This window comes from Leucoraja erinacea, chromosome 20, assembly GCF_028641065.1.
Source record: "Leucoraja erinacea ecotype New England chromosome 20, Leri_hhj_1, whole genome shotgun sequence".
In the NCBI taxonomy this organism is placed as follows: domain Eukaryota; kingdom Metazoa; phylum Chordata; class Chondrichthyes; order Rajiformes; family Rajidae; genus Leucoraja; species Leucoraja erinaceus.
Window position 1 is genome coordinate 32101234 of NC_073396.1, and position 19681 is coordinate 32120914.

At 43.4% G+C, this 19681-nt stretch overlaps 1 protein-coding gene across 1 annotated transcript in view; it reads right to left on the reverse strand.

Moving 5' to 3' along the window:
* mapk8ip3 (mitogen-activated protein kinase 8 interacting protein 3) overlaps positions 1-19681 on the reverse strand; it is a 166619-nt gene that overhangs the window by 48491 nt on the left and 98447 nt on the right. The window contains 7 exon segments of the mRNA XM_055651804.1: positions 1306-1462; positions 3703-3837; positions 3840-3866; positions 4839-4934; positions 9423-9549; positions 17421-17597; positions 18946-19002. Coding sequence (XP_055507779.1) covers positions 1306-1462; positions 3703-3837; positions 3840-3866; positions 4839-4934; positions 9423-9549; positions 17421-17597; positions 18946-19002 — 776 coding nt within the window.

Genomic DNA, 19681 nt, shown 5'->3' on the forward strand with positions numbered 1-19681 from the left:
ATGCCATTAAATAGACATGATTTAATTAAAATTGGTGGCGGCGTGACTGTGTTGCAGCGGCCCCTTCAGCCTGTCTGTCTTTTTTTGTCTAGTTAAATATAGTTGTTTGTGTTTTTTAATAGTGTTTTTAACTGTGTATATGTGAGGGGCGGGGGAGGGGGATGGGGGAAAATTTAAACTTTTCTTCCCTGCACGGGAGACCTGACCTTTTTCCTGTCGGGTCTCCGTTGTCTTTGGGGCCTAGCACCGTGGAGCGGCCTCCAGCCGGAACGACCTGGAGGCTCCAGTCGCGGAGCTGTGGACTACTCACTATCGTGGGGCTGGCCGGCCTTGGAGCATGGGGAGCAGTGGTGGCTCGCTGCTACGGCCCGACCCCGGAGCTCGGAGGCTCCAGCTGCAGCCATAGGTCCGCTGGACTGTGATATCGGGAGCTCGCGGGTCCGGGTGAGAGACCGCTTTCCGGGGCTCCCGCAACGCGACTTCTCCGGCCCGTGTCGCGTGGTTGGAACTACCCGGAGCTGGGCTGTACATCGCCCGGCGCGGCTTCAAATGCCGCGGGACATTACAACACCGACCGGGGGCTCCAACTTTGTGACTTTTAGACCTGGAGCGGGGCCGTACATCGCCCGGCGCGGCCTAAAATGGCCGTGGGACTTACCATCGCCCGCCCGGGGCTTCAACATCTGGAGTAAAATGGTGCAGGGGAGAGAAAATACTTTGCCTTCCATCACAGTGAGGAGGAGATTCACTGTGATGGATGTTTGTGTAAATTCAATTCTTTGTATGTCTTGTAGGAATTGTCTTTGTTTGTATGGCTGTGGAAACGGAGTTTCGTTTGAGCCTCACTGAGGTTCAAATGACATGTAATAAATATTCAATATTCAATTCAATTCAAAATATAGAAATAACCTGAAACTTGCCTCTTCCCCCCGGAGCCATTCCTCTCCTGTGAACTAAACATGCTCCACACCTAATTTGGTGCCAGTATTGCCAGAAACTCCAGCATTGGGTTCCATGAGAAGCATAATATTGGAAGAGAGATGGGTTGAGAGCTTCAAGGATTTTCTTGTTTGGGACATTCTTGTTCTCATGAATGGTTCTCCCCAGAAAAAAAACCCACTTGTGTGCTGCTGTACTGCGATGCTTTGAGATTTGATAAAAAAAACAAATGCAGAAAACTACCCAGAAGATGTTTGGCTTATAACCATGCTACATTATTTTTTGTCATCAAACATCGAATACATGCTGTTGGTCCAGTTGTTCCTAGATATAAATGTTATTGCCTGAAGATGCAGGTTCACTCACCTGGGATGCTGGTGATGCACAGAACATGGGCGTTGCACACTATAAACTGGTCCATAATGGTGCCAGGTTGATTGGCATCAATGATCACAATTTTACTGGTGGAGTGGGTGCTAGTGCAGATCCACACACGGCTGGAGACATCCTCTGCACTGTGGACCTGAGGGAGAAACACAAAGTCAGCAAAGGTCTGCCTCTGTGGGTATACCACAGCACAACACCAGCCTGTGGTTGGGTTAAACTATCCCAGCCGGGTGATAACTACCAGCATGATCAACAACACATGTTTACGTTCAGATGAGTGATAATTACGCCAGCAGGAGAACTAATGGTTTATGCATTGCTTCCCTGCACGGTCTGCTTCAGGCATCATTACTCTCACTCAGTAAGGTGCTTTTATTGATACCTTACCTTTAATAACCTCAGCACTTACCAACCAAATGTGCGGGATAAATCTTGCTCTAAACGTTATTCACATTATTCCCTTAATCATGTATCAAAACACTGTGAATAGCTCGATTGTAATCATGTACTGACTAGTTAGCGTGCAACAAAAGCTTTTCACAGTACCTCGGTACACGAGACAATAAACTAAACTAAACTAATGAAATGCTGCAGCCTATTTGAACACTGGAAGTTCCCACAAACCACAATTGAATTAGTGACGACACTATCTGGTTACAGCCTTGGTTGATGGTACACACTGATCACGCGGGCTGAGCGAAGCTGTTCCGCGGAACGATCGCCCAGTCTGCGTTTGGACTCGCCGGTGTATAAGTGTCCACATCTTGAACAACGGATACAGTTATAATAATAATAATACATTTTATTTATGGGCGCCTTTCAAGAGTCTCAAGGACACCTTACAAAAATTTAGCAGGTAGAGGAAAAATATGTAAGGGGAATTAAATAAATAGTAGAGACATGACTAGTACACAAAGTAAAGACAGAATTCAATTCAAAACACAATATGAGGCAATTAATGCACAGATGAAAAGGGAGGGGGACGTGGGGCTAAGGATAGGCAGAGGTGAAGAGACGGGTCTTGAGGCGGGACTGGAAGATGGTGAGGGACACGGAATTGCGGATCAGTTGGGGGAGGGAGTTCCAGAGCCTGGGAGCTGCCCTGGAGAAGGCTCTGTCCCCAAAACTGCGGAGGTTGGACTTGTGGATGGAGCGGAGACCGGCTGATGTGGATCTGTGGGGCCATGAGGGTTGGTAGGGGGAGAGGAGGTCAGTGAGATATGGGGGGGCCAGATGGTGGAGGGCTTTGTAGGTGAGGATCAGGATTTTGTAGGTGATCCGGTGGGAGATGGGAAGCCAGTGAAGTTGTTTGAGGACTGGAGTGATGTGATGCCAGGATTTGGTGTGGGTGATGAGTCGGGCGGCTGCGTTCTGGACCAGTAGATGAGGTTGGAGGAGGTGCAAGTGAACCTCTGCCTAACCTGAAAGGACTGTCAGGGTCCCTGGACAGAGTCGAGGGAGGAGGTATAGCGACAAGTGTTGCATCTTCTACGATTGCAGGGGACTGTACCTGGGGAGGGGGTGGTTTGTGTGGGAAGGGATGAGTTAACTAGAGAGTTGTGGAGGGAACATTCTCTGTGGAACGGAAAGGGGTGAAGATGGGAAAATGTGGCTGGTGGTGGGATCCCGCTGGAGGTGGTGGAAATTTTGGAGGATTATGTATTGTGATATGTATGTTCTCCATCCATTTGGATACAGGAACAAGAGGAAGAGTTATCAAGTGATCCACAATTAAAACTTCAATAACATTGCACTAACTTGGTTGAATATACATCTGATATTCTTGTAAACAATCGAATCAAGGCCAAAACACTCTTGATCTTGAAAAAGAGGACCACAACCAGAGTGCAGTGCTGAACTCCTATCTACCACTTTGGTGACCCCCGGTACATGTGACAATAAACTAAACTGTAATCAAAAGATTAAAATGACCAACACTGTGCATTTACAGAATAAATTCATGGGTTTTCCAGGTTAACAGAAGGAACATATTATTTTTAGGTTTCCTCCTGATATTGCTGCATCATGCATCTCTTGAGAATTGGTGTAGTATCCAATCAGTGATGCCCACTTTGTGTAACACCACAGTGGTTGACATTCCTAGTACTACTAATGCAGTCGCAAGGAACTGCAGATGCTGGAACCTTCAGCAAAGCACAAAGTGCTGGAGTAACTCAGTGGATCAGGCAGCATTAGCAGTGGGAATGGATCAGTCTGTAGAAGGGCCACAACCCAAACTGTTGCCTATCCATTCCCTCCAAGGACGTTGCCTGACCCGCTGAGTTACTTTGCTCCAGCACCTTGAGCCGATCAGTGTTACCAGCCACATACCTCTTTAAATTGCCAATGGCCAAACCGGCGTGCTACTGGGTTTACCTTCTTGTTTTTGTCGGGGGAGCTATGGCTGCTGCTGTTCTTCACATCTTTCTCAGCGTCGGAGGTCAGGGGATCGCAGCTGCGCGAGCGGCCCAGTGCGTTGCCGTTATCCATGCGTTGTAGCTTCCAACCAGTTTCAGGTCCACACCAGCTGCACACCAAAGCTGCGACAATAGAAACACAACATGTCTTTGCACAACACTGGAGTAGCCGTCTCAAAACCAGCATTCAGAACGAGAAAGATGAGGAGACTCTTAAGACAGATTTAAAATATGGGGAAAAGACAGATGCGGATTGTTAGGAATAAATTTTAAACTTTATTCGGAAAGTGGTAATGGTTTGGAACTCACTTAGAAAAGGTACTCGAAAGAAAATCACTTATGCCCCTGTCCCACTTAGGAAACCTGAACGGAAACCTCTGGAGACTTTGCGCCCCGCCCAAGGTTTCCGTGCGGTTCCCAGAGGTTGCAGGTGGTTGCCGGAGGTTGCAGGTAGTGGAAGCAGGTAGGGAGACTGACAAAAACCTCTGGGAACTTCCGGGAACCACATGGAAACCTTGGGTGGGGCGCAAAGTCTCCAGAGGTTTCCGTTCAGGTTTCCTGAGTGAGACAAGGGAATTACATGACTACAGGACGGGGTCAGGTCAATGGGAAGGAGCGGCACAATGGAGTGGTGGTAATGTTGCTGCCAGAGAGCCGGGTTCGATCCTGACTACGGGAGCTGTCTGTACAGGGTTTGTACATTCTCCCTGACATCGCGTGGGGTTTCTCCGGGTGCTCTGGTTTCCTCCCACACTCCAAAGACGTACAAGTTTGTAGGTTAATTGGCTTCTGTAAATTGTACATTTTCCTTAGTGTGTTAATGCACGGGGTGATCGCTGGTCAGCATGGACTCGGTGGGCTGAAGGGCCTGTTTCCATGCTGTATCTCTGAAGTCTAAAGCTGCTCAGATTCAATGAACTGAATGTTCTGCTTCTGTTTCACAACTATTTAATAATTCTAAGGGCCCCAAAAAATTCTATGAAAGACGCAGTGCCAATCATATTGCATCCCAGAAATTTGAAGTACATGTTAAATATCATAGTTAGCATCAAAACCAGTATAAAATAAACTCCAATCATTATAATTTCTGGTTACCTTCATGGTTGGGTCTTTTGCAACCAGTGGACGACAGTAGACGGGGATAGGGACATTCTTCATGCGATTGTCCTCCTGGCTGCCATTAGGACTCAACTAGACAAAGAACAAGGTCATCACAATTGCATTCTAACAATATTATAAGGTGCTTGATATTTAACATTCCTTTGCAGTGATGCATAATCAGTGTTAGTGGGGGTCTCAGAATTTGCAATGAGAATAGTAACTAGGTTTTCTGCATTGACTGTGATAATGAGGGATATTTCGCAACAACTTCGGGAGTATGTCCCTGCACTGTTGAAAGTGGAAAGCCAGCAGCAGGAATGCAGGAATCTCCTGAGCAGCTGAAACCTCCCACAGAAAATTAATAGAAATAAGTGAATAGAATGAGTTTCAACCGACCCAAGGCGGGAGTTTCGATCACCCCTTTGACGGCCCCGACTGCGGGAGAGCAAAGAGGAAGAAGATTGAACTTTCTTGCCTTCCATCACAGTGAGGAATGTGGAATCCACTGTGACAGATCTTTATGTTAACTTTTATGTGGTTGTGTGTCTTGCTGCTTTTCACTTAGTATGGCTGTACGGTAACTCAAATTTCACTGCACCTTAACTGGTACATGTGACAATAAACTGACCTTGAAAGCTTGACCTCAGATTGATGAGAACAGAAATATTTAACCAGGCATCACATTTTCAGCATTTTTGCCATTTAAAAACATTCAAGAACTTTTTTTTAATATGTTATGGTATGGTTATTGATTTCCTACTGATGTTTCAATGGTGTTTTAAGCTATACGTATTGCTTAACAATCCCATGGGACCTTAGAAAAATAATTTTATACATGTTGAGACAGATTTTATCAGAAAGTTATTGCAAAATATTTGAGGTATTGATATAATACCGATATATTTTAATATTGATCACTGAAGTGGGTGTCTGAATATTTACTCTGGTGTTTTCAAATTTTCTGAAAGTGGTTAAAAATTATGAAAATAGAGATTGTTAGTTTTTGGTTTTTGGTTTTTGGTTCAGCGACTATGACAAAACTGTCCCTGAAAGGCAGACATCTTCTAAAGCTGACGTGGAAGAGAGCCTAGGACTAGAGGTCATCACCTCAGAATAAAAGGATGTTCCTTTAGGAAGGAGATGAGGAGAAATTTCTTTAGTTAGAGTATTGTATTGTATTGTATTCAAATTTATTGTCATTGTCTCAATTTGAGACAACGAAATGAACTTCCCTTTACAGGCAGTATCATTTGCAATGAAAAAACAGGTTTTCTGCAAAAATATTTCGCAAAAATTCGGGAATAATCCCTGCATATAAAAAAGTGGAAAGCCAGCAGCAGGAATGTAGGAATCTAAAAAGCAGCAAACCTCCCACAGAAATTAATAGACATAAGTGAATAACATGAAATTCAACCGACCAAGGCGGGAGTTTCGATCACCATAGGCCCCGACTGCGGCCTCCCCAAAGATGTTCATTGAACTGGTCGGGGCCTTCCATCACCTGCAGGAATGTGGAATCCCCTGTGGCCCGATCTTTATGATAGCCCTCATGTGGCTGTGTGGAACGCCGACTTAGTACCCCTGTACAGTGAACTCATCCTCCTCCACAGCGGCCTGGACCTCCCTGTGACGCCTCCCGACTGCCGGAGTCTGCAGCTCCTTGTCCACAGGCCGATCCGGGCAGTCACAGGACCCCGCGCTGATCAGCGCCGCCCCGCGTTGGGAGCTCCGCAAACCACATTGTCAGTGCAGCAGGTCCAAACTCAAGCACTATGGCATGGTTATTCCACTGACAATGGGCGGCCCCCGTAAGGCTTCGCCATCCCATGGGACCTTCCAGCGCTTTATACATGTTGAGCTCAGATTTCATCAGAAAGTTATTGCAAAATATTTGATATAATACGGATATATTTTAATATTGATCATTGAAGTGGGTGTCAGAATATTTACCCTGGTCTTTTCAAATTTTCTGAAAGTGGTTAAAAATTAAGAAAATAGAGATCGTTAGTTTTTGGTTTTTGGTTCAGCGACTATGACAAAACTGTCCCTGAAAGGCAGACATCTTCTAAAGCTGACGTGGAAGAGAGCCTAGGACTAGAGGTCATCACCTCAGAATAAAAGGATGTTCCTTTAGGAAGGAGATGAGGAGGAATTTCTTTAGTTAGAGGTGGTGAATCTGTGGAATTCATTGCCACGGAAGGCGGTGGAGGCCAAGTCAATGGATATGTTTTAGGCAGAGATAGATAGATTCTTGATTAGTGCGGGTGTCAGAGGTTATGAGGAGAAGGCAAAAGAATGGGATTGAGGGTGAGAGTTAGAGCAGCCATGATTGAATGGCAGAGTAGGCTTGATTGGCTGAGTGACCTAATTCTGCACCTATAACTTATGAACATGAATAAAAAAGTGATATTGCAAAGAGGGATTTTATGCAGTAGAGATTGCTGGGTCCCCTTAGTCAACTTTCTTTGTGTCTACTGGAGCGGACCGTAAACTCTGCTCATGTGGTCCTGTGGTTGAAATCAATATGACCACAGGGAAGTTATCAACATTGATTTGGAGGCGTGCGTTTGAATCCCATTTCTGACACCATGTTATCATTGATCCACAACAACACACACATAGTGAAAGATCAGTCTTTATTCCATAAGCAAACAGGGACATTTAAACTGCCAGCCATTCTCATCTAGCTTGGCGTGACGTGAGAGAGAGAGAGCGGGCCGACCTTGATAGTGTAAAGCTGTGTAGTACCGTAATACCTTGTAATGGGTGGCTGCACATATGTGTAGTGGAGATTATAAATGGCATGGATTAATAAGGGTTAATCTGACTTTAGACCATGAGAATTTCTCAGATTTATTACCCCTTTGAATGAACATTTGGCGTGGTCAAATTCATTGTCAGCCCATGCTTGGTTTTTGCAGTCTTTTTGCAGACTACATTTATGCACCATGGGGCAAACAGTAGTTACTTGAGAGAGAGAGAGAGACTGCGGTGTGCTGCACGCCTGGATGTATCTGAGCAAAAAAACCTCAGAATGTATGTTCCATTAGCCCATTGTCGGCAGTGTGACTAAACTACATTAGCTTCAGATAACACACTCATTTCATGAAACAGGTGACCCCCACTTTACGGTCATTTAGGTTACAGAAAGTTGCCCCTCAGACAATTCACATATCCCCACCCAAAAATCTGAGATACTGAACACAATTTGCCCTCGTGAAATATGTGTAAGAAAACAAAATATCAGCACAGTTTCCTTCCAACTCTCGTTTCTTAACACAGGTGGAATGGTGCAGCTTTGAGTTACGGAAATCTACGACACGATTGCCATCCTTGAGTGCAAGCACCCCAACGCCTTCCCTCGTAACACTATGATTGCCTGCATTCTTGGACCCAAAACACTTTTCTTTCCAATCAATAGATCCTCCCATTGATAGTCAAGGGATCTTCCAGGGAAGCCTATAGTTAGTTTGCACATTTCTGTTCCCATGGATGCAGAACACCTGATTATTCACATCACGGTAAGTTTTTTAATCATGAATAGAACTGAAAGTGAAACTGTAGCATCCATGATTAGACAGAAATGAAAATGGAGCAAAGGCAGGGAACTGGAGCCGAGTTGCAAATGAAACATAACTTACTAAAGGAACCACTCCTACAATATTGCACCAGATATAGACGTTCAAGTGGATGTTTCTTGTGGGCACCATTTTGTTATTGCTCTTCTATTAAAGTATGTCATAAGAATATGTGAGATGAATGCTTTAAGTATTTGTATTCTAATATCACATTTCATCAGCCCATGTCACCAATGGCCCACAACACCTGCCATGTTCTCTTTTCATTTCAACTATCAGGAAGATGAGACAGGATGAGACTGACATCAATGGGCACCAGTTCAATGAGCAGCTTCTTTCCGGCATCCATGTAGCTCTTAAACACTGTACAACGCTAACCTCATCAACAATGAACGTCCATGGCTGTGTCTTTGGTTGCACTATGGAATATTTACAGTATTTTGCACTACCAGGTTGGCTGAGGAGGCCAGATATAGGCCCCGACCTCGGGTGGACTATGAGGAGGAGAACTGGATATTTTTAGTGCCTTCCCTCACAGTGAATTCTGCTGTGGGGGGACGTTTCATGTTGATTTCTATAGTGTACTGTTCTGTGTCTTTTTTCTTTTTCTCTTTTTTGTTTTGTATGGATTTATTGACATTTGATCTGTTCAATTAATTTAATCAATCTCTGTAAAGCACTTTGGTTCAAATATTGGTTTTGTTGAAAAGTGCTATATAAATAAACATTATTATTATTATTATTATTATTATTATTATTATCCGGGCTATTAATTTCTTGATATTTTTTAACCTGTTACGTGCACCTAGAAAGAATTTTCGTTATCAGTACAAATGACAATTAAACACTCTTGACCCGAGGAACCCTCTTCCTGACCAGTTTATGCTTCTGAGCCAACATCATGCAGAAGCATATTAAGGCAGTGATAAAAAGACAAAGTGCTGGAGTAACTCAGGGAGAGTGGGAGTTGGAGATATGTTGTGAGAAGCTGAACTCCTACCTGTTTGTATTTTGCTGGGAGGCTCCAGCCACAAGCCTGGAGTCGGCCGTCATCATTCCTGACGTGGTCCCTCACCTGTCGGTACTGCTCGCGTTTCAACTCCCGCCGAGCACTTGACGTGCAGTCGCTACGAGGAAAGACAACCGTCACTTCACTGGTTCACAAAAGTTTGAAAAAACGCTTTCTAAATGCTTGTGAAAGAATGGTGATCCACGTGGTTGCAGATTTAAACATACTCTGACCGACAGTGTTTCCTTTGTACCTGAAAGTCCCAAAAAAGATAAGAAATGGAAGTGGGATGAGGTGACATGCCCTCTCCAGCCTGCTCTGCCATCCATTAAGGTCATGGTTGATCCTCAAGACTACCTTGACACACAAGTCCCACATCCTCCCATAATTCTACTGGCCAAAAGTCACATCAGTCTTCACCTGCGCTGCACAGTGCTAGACCTTTTCCACAAAGCGTTATGACAAAATGTTTATAATGAGAGGTAATTGATCTAATCTCCACAAATGATGATTTCTTTCCAACATTTCCAGGTTTTGTATAGATTATCATGATCTGATGTTGTTTCCATCTCCATGGTAGTTCATCTTAAAATTCGTCTGACTGCTCCAAACTAAAACAAGCAATCTGAAGCAACCATCCAGCTGGGCTTGCAGTGCCTACCTAGATTATGCCAGAGGGCATTTTTGTCTAAGTACTGTTGAACTAATGCAAGCTAATTAATACACTCAAAAAGGCTAGACCCCCCCCCCCCCCCCCCCAAAAAAAAACTCCTCCACACCTCTAGTCTTTTCCTTTCAGTTTTCATCAACAATAATCCACAAAGCACAGCACTTTTCACAAACACCTGGGAGGATTTGGCACAGAGACAATTACTGCATCTTCAAATCGAACCTGATTGATGAGAATGTTAGTGAACAATACAGAACCTGACCCGGAATCTGACAGAATAATGAATTCAATGTCAAATTGGGTACAGAGATTGAAAAATAAAAGGGAAAGATAGATTGGATAAAACTGATAGGAAGTAGTTTTTTTTTAACATCTTAAATAAATGAAATCTTGAGAAATAAGACTATGTTTGTAAACATAATATTCACGACAGGAGAGGATACTCGGCAGCAATTTGTTATTTGTATCCTTGTTAACCCTCAAAACGTTCTAACAAGTTTAGTCTGTGCCTGTTGGTTACGTCCACTAATGTAACTAGGCCGAGTCATAGGGCACAATGCCATTTTTGTACGTATTTAGAAAAATGTAGCATGATAAACAGCAACTTCCAATGAGCAGACAACATAACTCCCGTTTCGATGTACATTCCAGAGTGCTATGGTCTCACTGCTATTCCCCAGGCAAAATCTGATCCAATTATGTTTCCCCAGCCCCTTGATATTGTGATCAACCAACCCTCAACTCAACAAGCTCCGCCCTCCCCTGCAACACGCCAACTATGGGGCAACAATCTTCACCATCACTCCCTTCGTGCCCCACAAGGAGCAGATTTTGCAATCAATCTCTCCCCCCCAACTCCCCCCCCCCCCTCCCCCCCCCCCCCCCCCCCCCGCCCCCCCCCCCCCCCCCCCCCCCCCCTCGCCCCCAGACCTGCCCCTCCCCCCCCCCCAGCTCCATTTGTATCCTGCCCCCAAAACATTTACGTCCACCCTCAACTGCAGTCATAGGGCACAATGCCACAGCTGATAAACCACTTTGAGCAGACAACATAACTCCCATTTTTTTTTTCCCCACAACAAGCTCCGCCCTCCCCTGCAACACGCCAACTATGGGGCAACAATTCGTGCCCCACAATTGCTCCCCCCCCCCCCCCCCCCTGACCCCCCCCTCGCACCCCACCCTCGCATGAAGGTCTGACCTGCTCTCCAACCTCCAGCTCCCTGACCCCAGAGATTTCCTTCCCCTTGTGCGCTCCACACACTGACCATTGAGCACACTTACGCTACAATTCCCAGGCCATTGCAGGACAACCCCAACATAAATGAAGTTGTCTTTTCAGCCGTACTTTTACGGTTTTGAAAATGTTAAGAGTAATTTTACCCTGAAGAATATACAACGCATTAACCAACTCAGCTAACTCTCCCGTTTCTACTTCTGACAGGTTCCCCCATTGATGAGCAATTCATTCGCTCAGATCACCTCACAACTGGTCAATACCCCAGGTATCTTTAACAAACATTTTTGGGGAATTTATAGACTAAAGGGCCTGTCCCACTTGCACGACCTAATTCACGACCTTTTTCACTCGTGGACATTTTTCATCATCTTGAAAAAACGCCCCGACCTACTTGATGCCACGAGTACCTACGACTAGCATCACGACCTACCTACGACCTCCTATGACCATGCTGCGAGTATGATTTAAGGGCAAACTCGGCAGAGGTTGTGAATTAGGTCGTGAAAGTGGGACAGGCCCTTTATCAGGCACACACTTCTTTAAATTGCAATCTCAGCCAGCATGTTACTTTGTTTTCCCTTCTTGTTTGCCACAAGTCATCACATTAAATAACTATGAGTGCTTTGAAGACTTTAAAAACAATTGCTTTCCTTCTCATTACTGAAATATTACATGAGCCTATCCAAGTCTAACAATTGAATCCCACAGTTGTCTTGATTACACCTCCCTCCAAACTAGAGTCAGCTTGAGGTGAAGACTTCACAAAACCAATCCTGTAAACCTTGTGATGAAGAAACGTTTCTTCACAATCCAAGAAGTTTGTACCGAATCAATGTCTCCGCAATATCCCGGTGCCCGTGTGAAATCTCTGATTCTCACCGCTTCTAATGCCACATTAACCCCACTTCTAAATGCACAAAGCTCAAGAATTGCTGGACTCTAAGCACCCAAGATCAGCAAGTTCACCATTAACTTTAACCCCTAACCTGATACAAAGCCCCAAGGAGCTGATAGACCGTACACTTGTTCATTATCTGTGTCTGGCTTCTTCTCCTCCATAGGCACTTTCTGTCTACAAAAAAACATAAATTTCAAATTAACAAAACATATAAAATGGAAAACAAAAACACATACTTCTCCAAAAGAAAGATTGTCTGCAAGAGTGCACTCTACTAAAGATGGAAATCAGTAAATAAAGACATTTTCTGTTCCGCCACACAGAGCAGGTTGATAACCAAGTGAGTGCAGAAATTGCCCACATGGTTCCCTTTAACATAAAAGTTATTTACGGACTACATCCGCCTGCAAAGTTCAGAATAAGCCGTGTGAAAGTGAGAAATTATTCCTTTTATAGGTAAACGTTAAAATTAGTACAATTGGGGTTATTTAGAAGGGATTTACACAGTTCCTGCCAATTTCAGAATGATAAGTGAGCCAACTGATCACTCTTAAATAAGCACTTTGCCCAGGGGCGAAAAAATGTAACAGGCTACAACCTATTGCAAGGCCCAAAGTTTGAAAAAGCTACTTATCTTAACTACTAAACCAGGTTCGCTTCTTAATAAACAGACACCACACAAACTGTTTTGGTAGACCAGTTCAAAACTTTACTTAACATCGGCCGATGGAAGGGAGCGAGGATTCCAGCTAAGTGACCAATGTAGACACTCAACTGTCCCCAGTCCTCTTCTCTGAACAACAGAATTACATTGCTTTAAATAGGTTTTTTGTCCCCTTATCACATTCCACAGACATTAGTCATGGTCAGAAGTACTGGAAAAGGTTTCCACAGAATGCATCACATCAAACCTTTTTTTTACATGGTACAAGATATACTAAAAACATCGTATATCTTCTTTGTCACTTGGTCCCTCATAAACATAGACCATCTGTTTACAAAGATGTGACCACCTATGTCTCTCTTCCTCTATCACCTCCTCCCCCATAAACATTGGTCATTTGATCTCTACTTCAAAGGTTTCTCTCCAGCTCCTTCACTTGGGAGACAATGTTATCTCTCACACCCCCCAACCTGAGGAAAGCCTAATTTGACACTAAATATAAGCTGTAAGCTAGCCCAGAAACCAATTTAATATTTTTAACTAAAATTCGGCTTCATCAAGTTCATATATGCGGCACAATAGAATTTTAGCAAAATCACATTCAGCGATCATATAATTATTACTTAGTTCACATATTTGGCAAAATTTCCTCCCTGGTGTCCAAAAATATGACGTGTGTTTTTGCAAGAGCTCCCAGAAAGCACGGCGACTTTATCTAAACGGAAGAATTCCTCATTTCCTCATGTCTCACTCTAATACTGCAGATGGGAGTGGGCAGTGTATACATTGATGTCAAATGGGAATCATGAGGTCAATCTCCATTCTTAACAGATACTGGAGCATCCAAATGCAGTTGAAGTCACATTATCATAACGCTCGGTTAAAATTTATTCGCGTGTCAAACCAACTAAAGCATTCAAGGCCTGCTTTAGTGTCAATTAACAGGGGAGCTGTCTTACATTGATCCTGGTCTTCAATGCTTTGAACCTCGCAGATAGATCATCCTGAAGGATTTACGATGAATCCTAACACACAGAACCAGCCACACTCACTCAGGCTCTGCACCTCCAGACTCACATCCTCAGCCTCATCCCTCCCCCCCTCCCCCCCTCCCCCTCGATCCATTGCAACTGACACTTAACTGATACTCCCCAACCTGGGAGCAATGAAACAGGGACGCAACGTCACAAGCTTTCTCCAGCTGAAACGTTGCCTTTGCTGCAGCATGCCAGCCCACACACCCACCATCCCCCACACCCCACCATAGTATTGAGTGGACTATTACAGTAGGAGGACATCTACTTCATAGCACTTGCTTATGGCAACTTTTGAAGCACATAACGTGACTTCTGAGCCCTTCTTTATTAAGCCATTTAGCATTGCCCATTGCTCTGAAAATGACTACCGTCAAGATCAAACAAATAATGGGTAACAGTTTTAAAATAATGCCCATTACAGGTACAGTCAACAAGACTAGCATTCCACCTTTATTGCCATTTTGACAGCAGAGTTATTTAGATTTTGCAAACGCAGGTAAACATGGACATTTGGGGTCAAACGAGCGAGTTGCTCACGAATGCAAGGGTGCAATGGTAGATTCCAATCAAGTGCGAACTGGGCACCAACTAACTACCTGAGCCATCCTTCCACTTTCAAGCAGTAGAGGGAGAAAGGTGCCGAACAGTAGAAAATTTACTTCATCTCATGTAGGCTCGGCCTTAATGGGTTTTTGTGCTTTTGTTTTAATCATTACAAAAGACAAAAGCTTATTTTCCAAATGTTTGAGAATGTCAATTAGAAGCAGTTCGGTCTCTGAATGAAACAATTGTACATTGACCCCAGAATTCTGGAACGTGCATCTAGCTTTTACTTCTGAGAGACGCTAGCAATGCTGGAGCAGCTGCCTTTACAATGAGATGTTAAACCACAGGTCCTCAGGTGGATGTCAAAAACCTCAACTCACGATTTCAAACAGCAGGAGACTTTTCCCCAGTCTCTTGTCCATTATTTGTGCCTCTCTCGGCATTACGTAAACATCTTACCAGGTTATTATTGTATTGAATTTGAAGGTGTTTGGCGTATGCACACACTGCCTGCCTCTTATGGCCCAAAATGGAAGTCCCTATATTTCCACAAGCACCACTGATGCCCGAGCTTCAGACTTTGACTGAAGATCACTGATTGCACGAGGGGTTAGAAAGCTCAACTGCAGAAGGGAAACTGAAGGAATGGCCCTACAGTAGTAACAATTTGCGTGGTGACATCATCTCAATGTGGCTAAATTACCCAACACACTTCACAAGAGCTTAATTGAAAAGAATTTGGCACCATGCCACACAAGGTGATATCAGGACAGATGACCACAAGCTTTGTCAAAGAGGTTGACTTCAAGTAGCCTTTTAAAGCGGAATGGAGAACCAGAGGTCCAGGGAAGGCAAGTAGAATTCCTGAGCAGATGAAGGTACATCCACCGGTGGTGATGGGTAGAAAGGCAAAGTCTGGGGAGGGAATTCCAGAGCTTTGACCATTGACAGCTGAAATTATATATGGAAAAATCTTCTGCATCCATTTTGGTTCCAGGTTTCCCCAAACACGTCAAGTGTGACCAATCTCTCCTTAAAAAAAATTTATTTCAATAGCCTCGTCAATATTTGTGTGCCGTGCAGTACAGTTGTGACATTAAATATATAAATTGCCATTTCACACTTTGTATACTAACGATATTTTCTTTGCATTGCAATTAATCTAATCCATCTCAAAAACTATGTTAATCCCCAAGTTACATTTTTGATAACACAAAATTAGAATGAAGAATTAGGGGGTTCTAACTGCTGTGGTGGTACATCAATCAATTGTTGATATTGATCTACAAAGTTAAATTAATTAAATACAAACAACTGCATAAACATTGAAACTGAAATTTCAATATTAACTGAACTTCCAACTCAAACTACCAATTCAAATAATAATCTCACAGCAGCATCAACCTAACTTCATTTGAACATAATCAGAGCCATAATGCTCACAAACAGGCCTTTGGCCCATCTGATCAATGCCGACCAAGTTTGTTCCACCTGCCCATATCCCTCCAAACATGTCCTATCTGCCCACATCTTTTAACGATTATTATTGTTCCCACCTCTCCTGCTTTCTCTGGCAGCTCATTCCCTATACCCACTGCTCCCTGTGTGGAAAAACCTGTACCTCAGGTCCCTTTTAAATCGTTCCCCTCTGACCTTAGTTTAAGGTGAACTCTAATTGTAGACACCTCTATCCTGGGGGAAAGACTATAAGGTATCATGCTTCACCATATTTATGCTTCTCATGAATGTATATATCTTTACAAAGTCACCCATCAGCCAAGGAACTGCAGATGCTGGAAAATCAAAGGTAGACAAAAATGCTGGAGAAACTCAGCGGGTGCGGCAACATCTATGGAGCGAAGCAAATAGGCAACGTTTCAGGCCGCCCGAAACGTTGCCTATTTCCTTCGCTCCATAGCTGCTGCCTCACCCGCTGAGTTTCTCCAGCATCTTTGTCTAACAGCATCATGAGTTTCTTTTTGCAGCATTTCAAGTTTAATGACATCTTTCGTACAGCAGAGTGACCAGAACTGTACTCAGTACTCCAAATGTGGCCTTACAGCTGTAATACAACGTCCCAACTTCTGTACTCAACACACAGATGAAGGCTTGCACGCCAAACATGGCCTTTAACACCCTTTCTCCCTGTGTTGCCACTTTCATGGAACTATGTACCTGCACTCCTGCAGTATGTTCAACTCGCCCAAATCAACACTTAAATATTCCCACGTGCAATTTAAAGAATTCGATTGTCAATGGAGTTTGCAAAATTTTCCTTGATCAACGTGAACCCTTAAATTAAAAACATTGTTTCTGGTTTTGTTTAAAGAAAAATCCCAATCAGGCCTCTTTTTTTTGGAACTTGTGCGATAGAAAAGTCTGTAAAAACTCTTTGGGAGTTGATTTTTTTTTATGCTTGCTTACTGTAGAAATAGAGAATTGACCATATCAGGCAATTTAGCTGTGAAGCTCTCCCGAGTTAGACAGTATAAGGAGGGTTTGAAGGAACATGCCAATTTAATGACTGGTCTAAGATGGATATTAATGCATTTTCTTCACACTGTATGACCCGGATACTACAATCAACATCACAAATTAGATGAAAGTCTTTGCAAAGAAATGTATGCAATCCCAGAAATATTTTTAACCCCCTCTTCTGAGCGTCTTGAAGATGAGATGACTTCTTTAAACTGTCAGAATTCCAACTCTTCATGTAAAATACATGACAGCGTGAATTTTGCAAACAATCTTTCTTTGGGAGTAACCAATTATTACAAATGAAAGAGCAAAACAAATAACCAGCAAAGCAAATGAATAATGAAAATAAACAGCAAAGATAATGAAAATGACCAAGAGTATTAACCCTGTGGCATGGGCGCGGGCTGCATGTCAGTGTTGTGCATGTGGGACAGGCGGCACCTCTTTGCTGTCACTTACACCTCAGGCAGGAAATCCATGGCATGAGATCTGTCTGTGGTCGATAGTTGGGACATGGTGTGGCGTCGGCCCTTGGTGAAACCAGAGGAACCATAGGTGTTAGGAGCAGCGTAGTGAAGGACGGGTGGTCTCTTAGCTGGCTGAGCAGTAGAGGAGGAGCTGAAGAGTCGGCTGAAGCTGGAGGATAAGAAAACAACGAGGGTGAGGATCCAAAGACAAAATGCCTACCAGATCTCTATCACAAACGGCAGCTGTGTAAAGGAGTTTTCCCTTTTATTCCCCATGTATATTTATCATTTATCATCACACTGGGCACTAACAAAAAGCACAAGTTAACTTTCAAAACTCTCCCCCACAAACTCAATTTGAATCCCATATTCAGAGTAATGGGGAAACAATCCTTATTCGTCCTTTCAAATCCATATCACCATTCAGTGCAGCACGGTGGCGCAGCGGTAGAGTTGCTGCCTTACAGTGCTTGCAGCACCGGAGACCCGGGTTCTAGCCCATCTACGGGTGCTGTCTGTACGGAGTTTGTACGTTCTCTCAGTGACCAGCATGGGTTTTCCCTGAGATCTTTGCATTCCTCCCACACTTCAAAGACATACAGGTATGTAGGTAAATTGGCTTGGTAGAAGTTTGCGAAAGTGGGATTACACAACTAGTGTGAGCATGTAATCGATGTTTAGTGTGGACATCATGGGCCTGTTTTTTAAAAAGGGGCAGCACAGTGGCGCAGCAGTAGAGTTGCTGCCTGACAGTGCTCACAGCACCAGAGACCCAGGTTCGATCCTGACTACGGGTGCCTGCCTGTACGTTTTCCCCGTGATCTGTGTGGGTTTTCTCCGAGAACTTTGCTTTCCTCCCACACTCCAAAGACATACCGGTTTGTAGGTTAATTGGTTTGGTGTAAATGCTTTAAAAAATTGTCCTTAGTGTGTGTAGGATAATGTTTAAGTGTGAGGATCGCTAGTCGGTACGAACTCGGTGGGCCAAAGGGCTTATTTCTACGCTGTATCTCTAAACTAAACTAAACTGTCATCTTCAAAAGCTAATTACAACTGCATTTGAAAATCAATAGTGAACATCGACAAATCTGTAACCACTTCCTTTGTCCAAGCTATTAACATTTATGATGAAAAGCTTAGTCCTCGGTAAAGATCCTTGAGGAAACATGAATGGACAAACAAAGAATGCTCTCAATCTCGATTCCTGGATCCCAACACTGCTTAGATTATCCGTAGGAGACGGATATATGGAAAGACCTTCGAGCATCTCCCCACTGTGGAAGGGAGGCTCATAAACTACCATCTATCTTTAAGGTCTGCTCACATCTTCAAGCAGTCTGACAAACAAGACCATTGCAGACTCTTGAGCTACCCATATGCCTATCGTGATATTTTGATTATCTTGAAACGATTGATGAAAAAAAAACCTGTTAATTATTCAGCAAAATAAATAGGCACGTCGAATAGATTTTTTCATTTATTCTAACAGTGTTAATCTCCAATACAAAAGTACTTACAATTGCCAGATTCCTGACTTTTTCTTCTCCTGGATTGTCGGATACTCTCGAGATGCTCTATTGAATATTAACAAATATATTAAAATATAGAATAGTAATCATGTATTGTCTTTTCGCTGACTGGTTAGCACGCAACAAAAGCTTTCCACTGTACCATACACATGACAATAAACTAAACTAAACTGAACAAGTAAATATCACATTGTACACACACTTAATCTCAATGTCCAATGTCTACTTGATTCCAAACAAATTGGTGTCAAATTGGTGGTGTGCTCCTGATTAAGTGGAATTTGGCTCTTCGATTGCAGGTAATATGTTTAAAACAGTGGTTGAACTTGGACCAAGGAGAGCACGAGGCTTACTTCAAAGCAACGCAAACTACTGAACTACCATTTCGATCCATTTTGTCAAATCTACTGGAAATCCCATTGCAGCCTGGAGCGATGCCAAACTCCAGTATCACATCCAGTAATGCTGCTGCTGGCTATTCCGCACACAAATTACTCAGCAAGTTTTATTTGCAACATCAGCAAAAGTGAACATTTATATTAACTGAACTGACAGCAGTATTAAATCTTTCTAAGTGCTAGTACTACTAAACTTCCAGTCGAGTTAGAAACACAGCACTGAACATGTGGCAGCAGTACCGTAAGGTTTTTGCACAATTCTCTTCGTTAACATGAGCTCTTCGCTCTCCACACCTTCCATGGACTCTGTGAAATATCTAATTGAA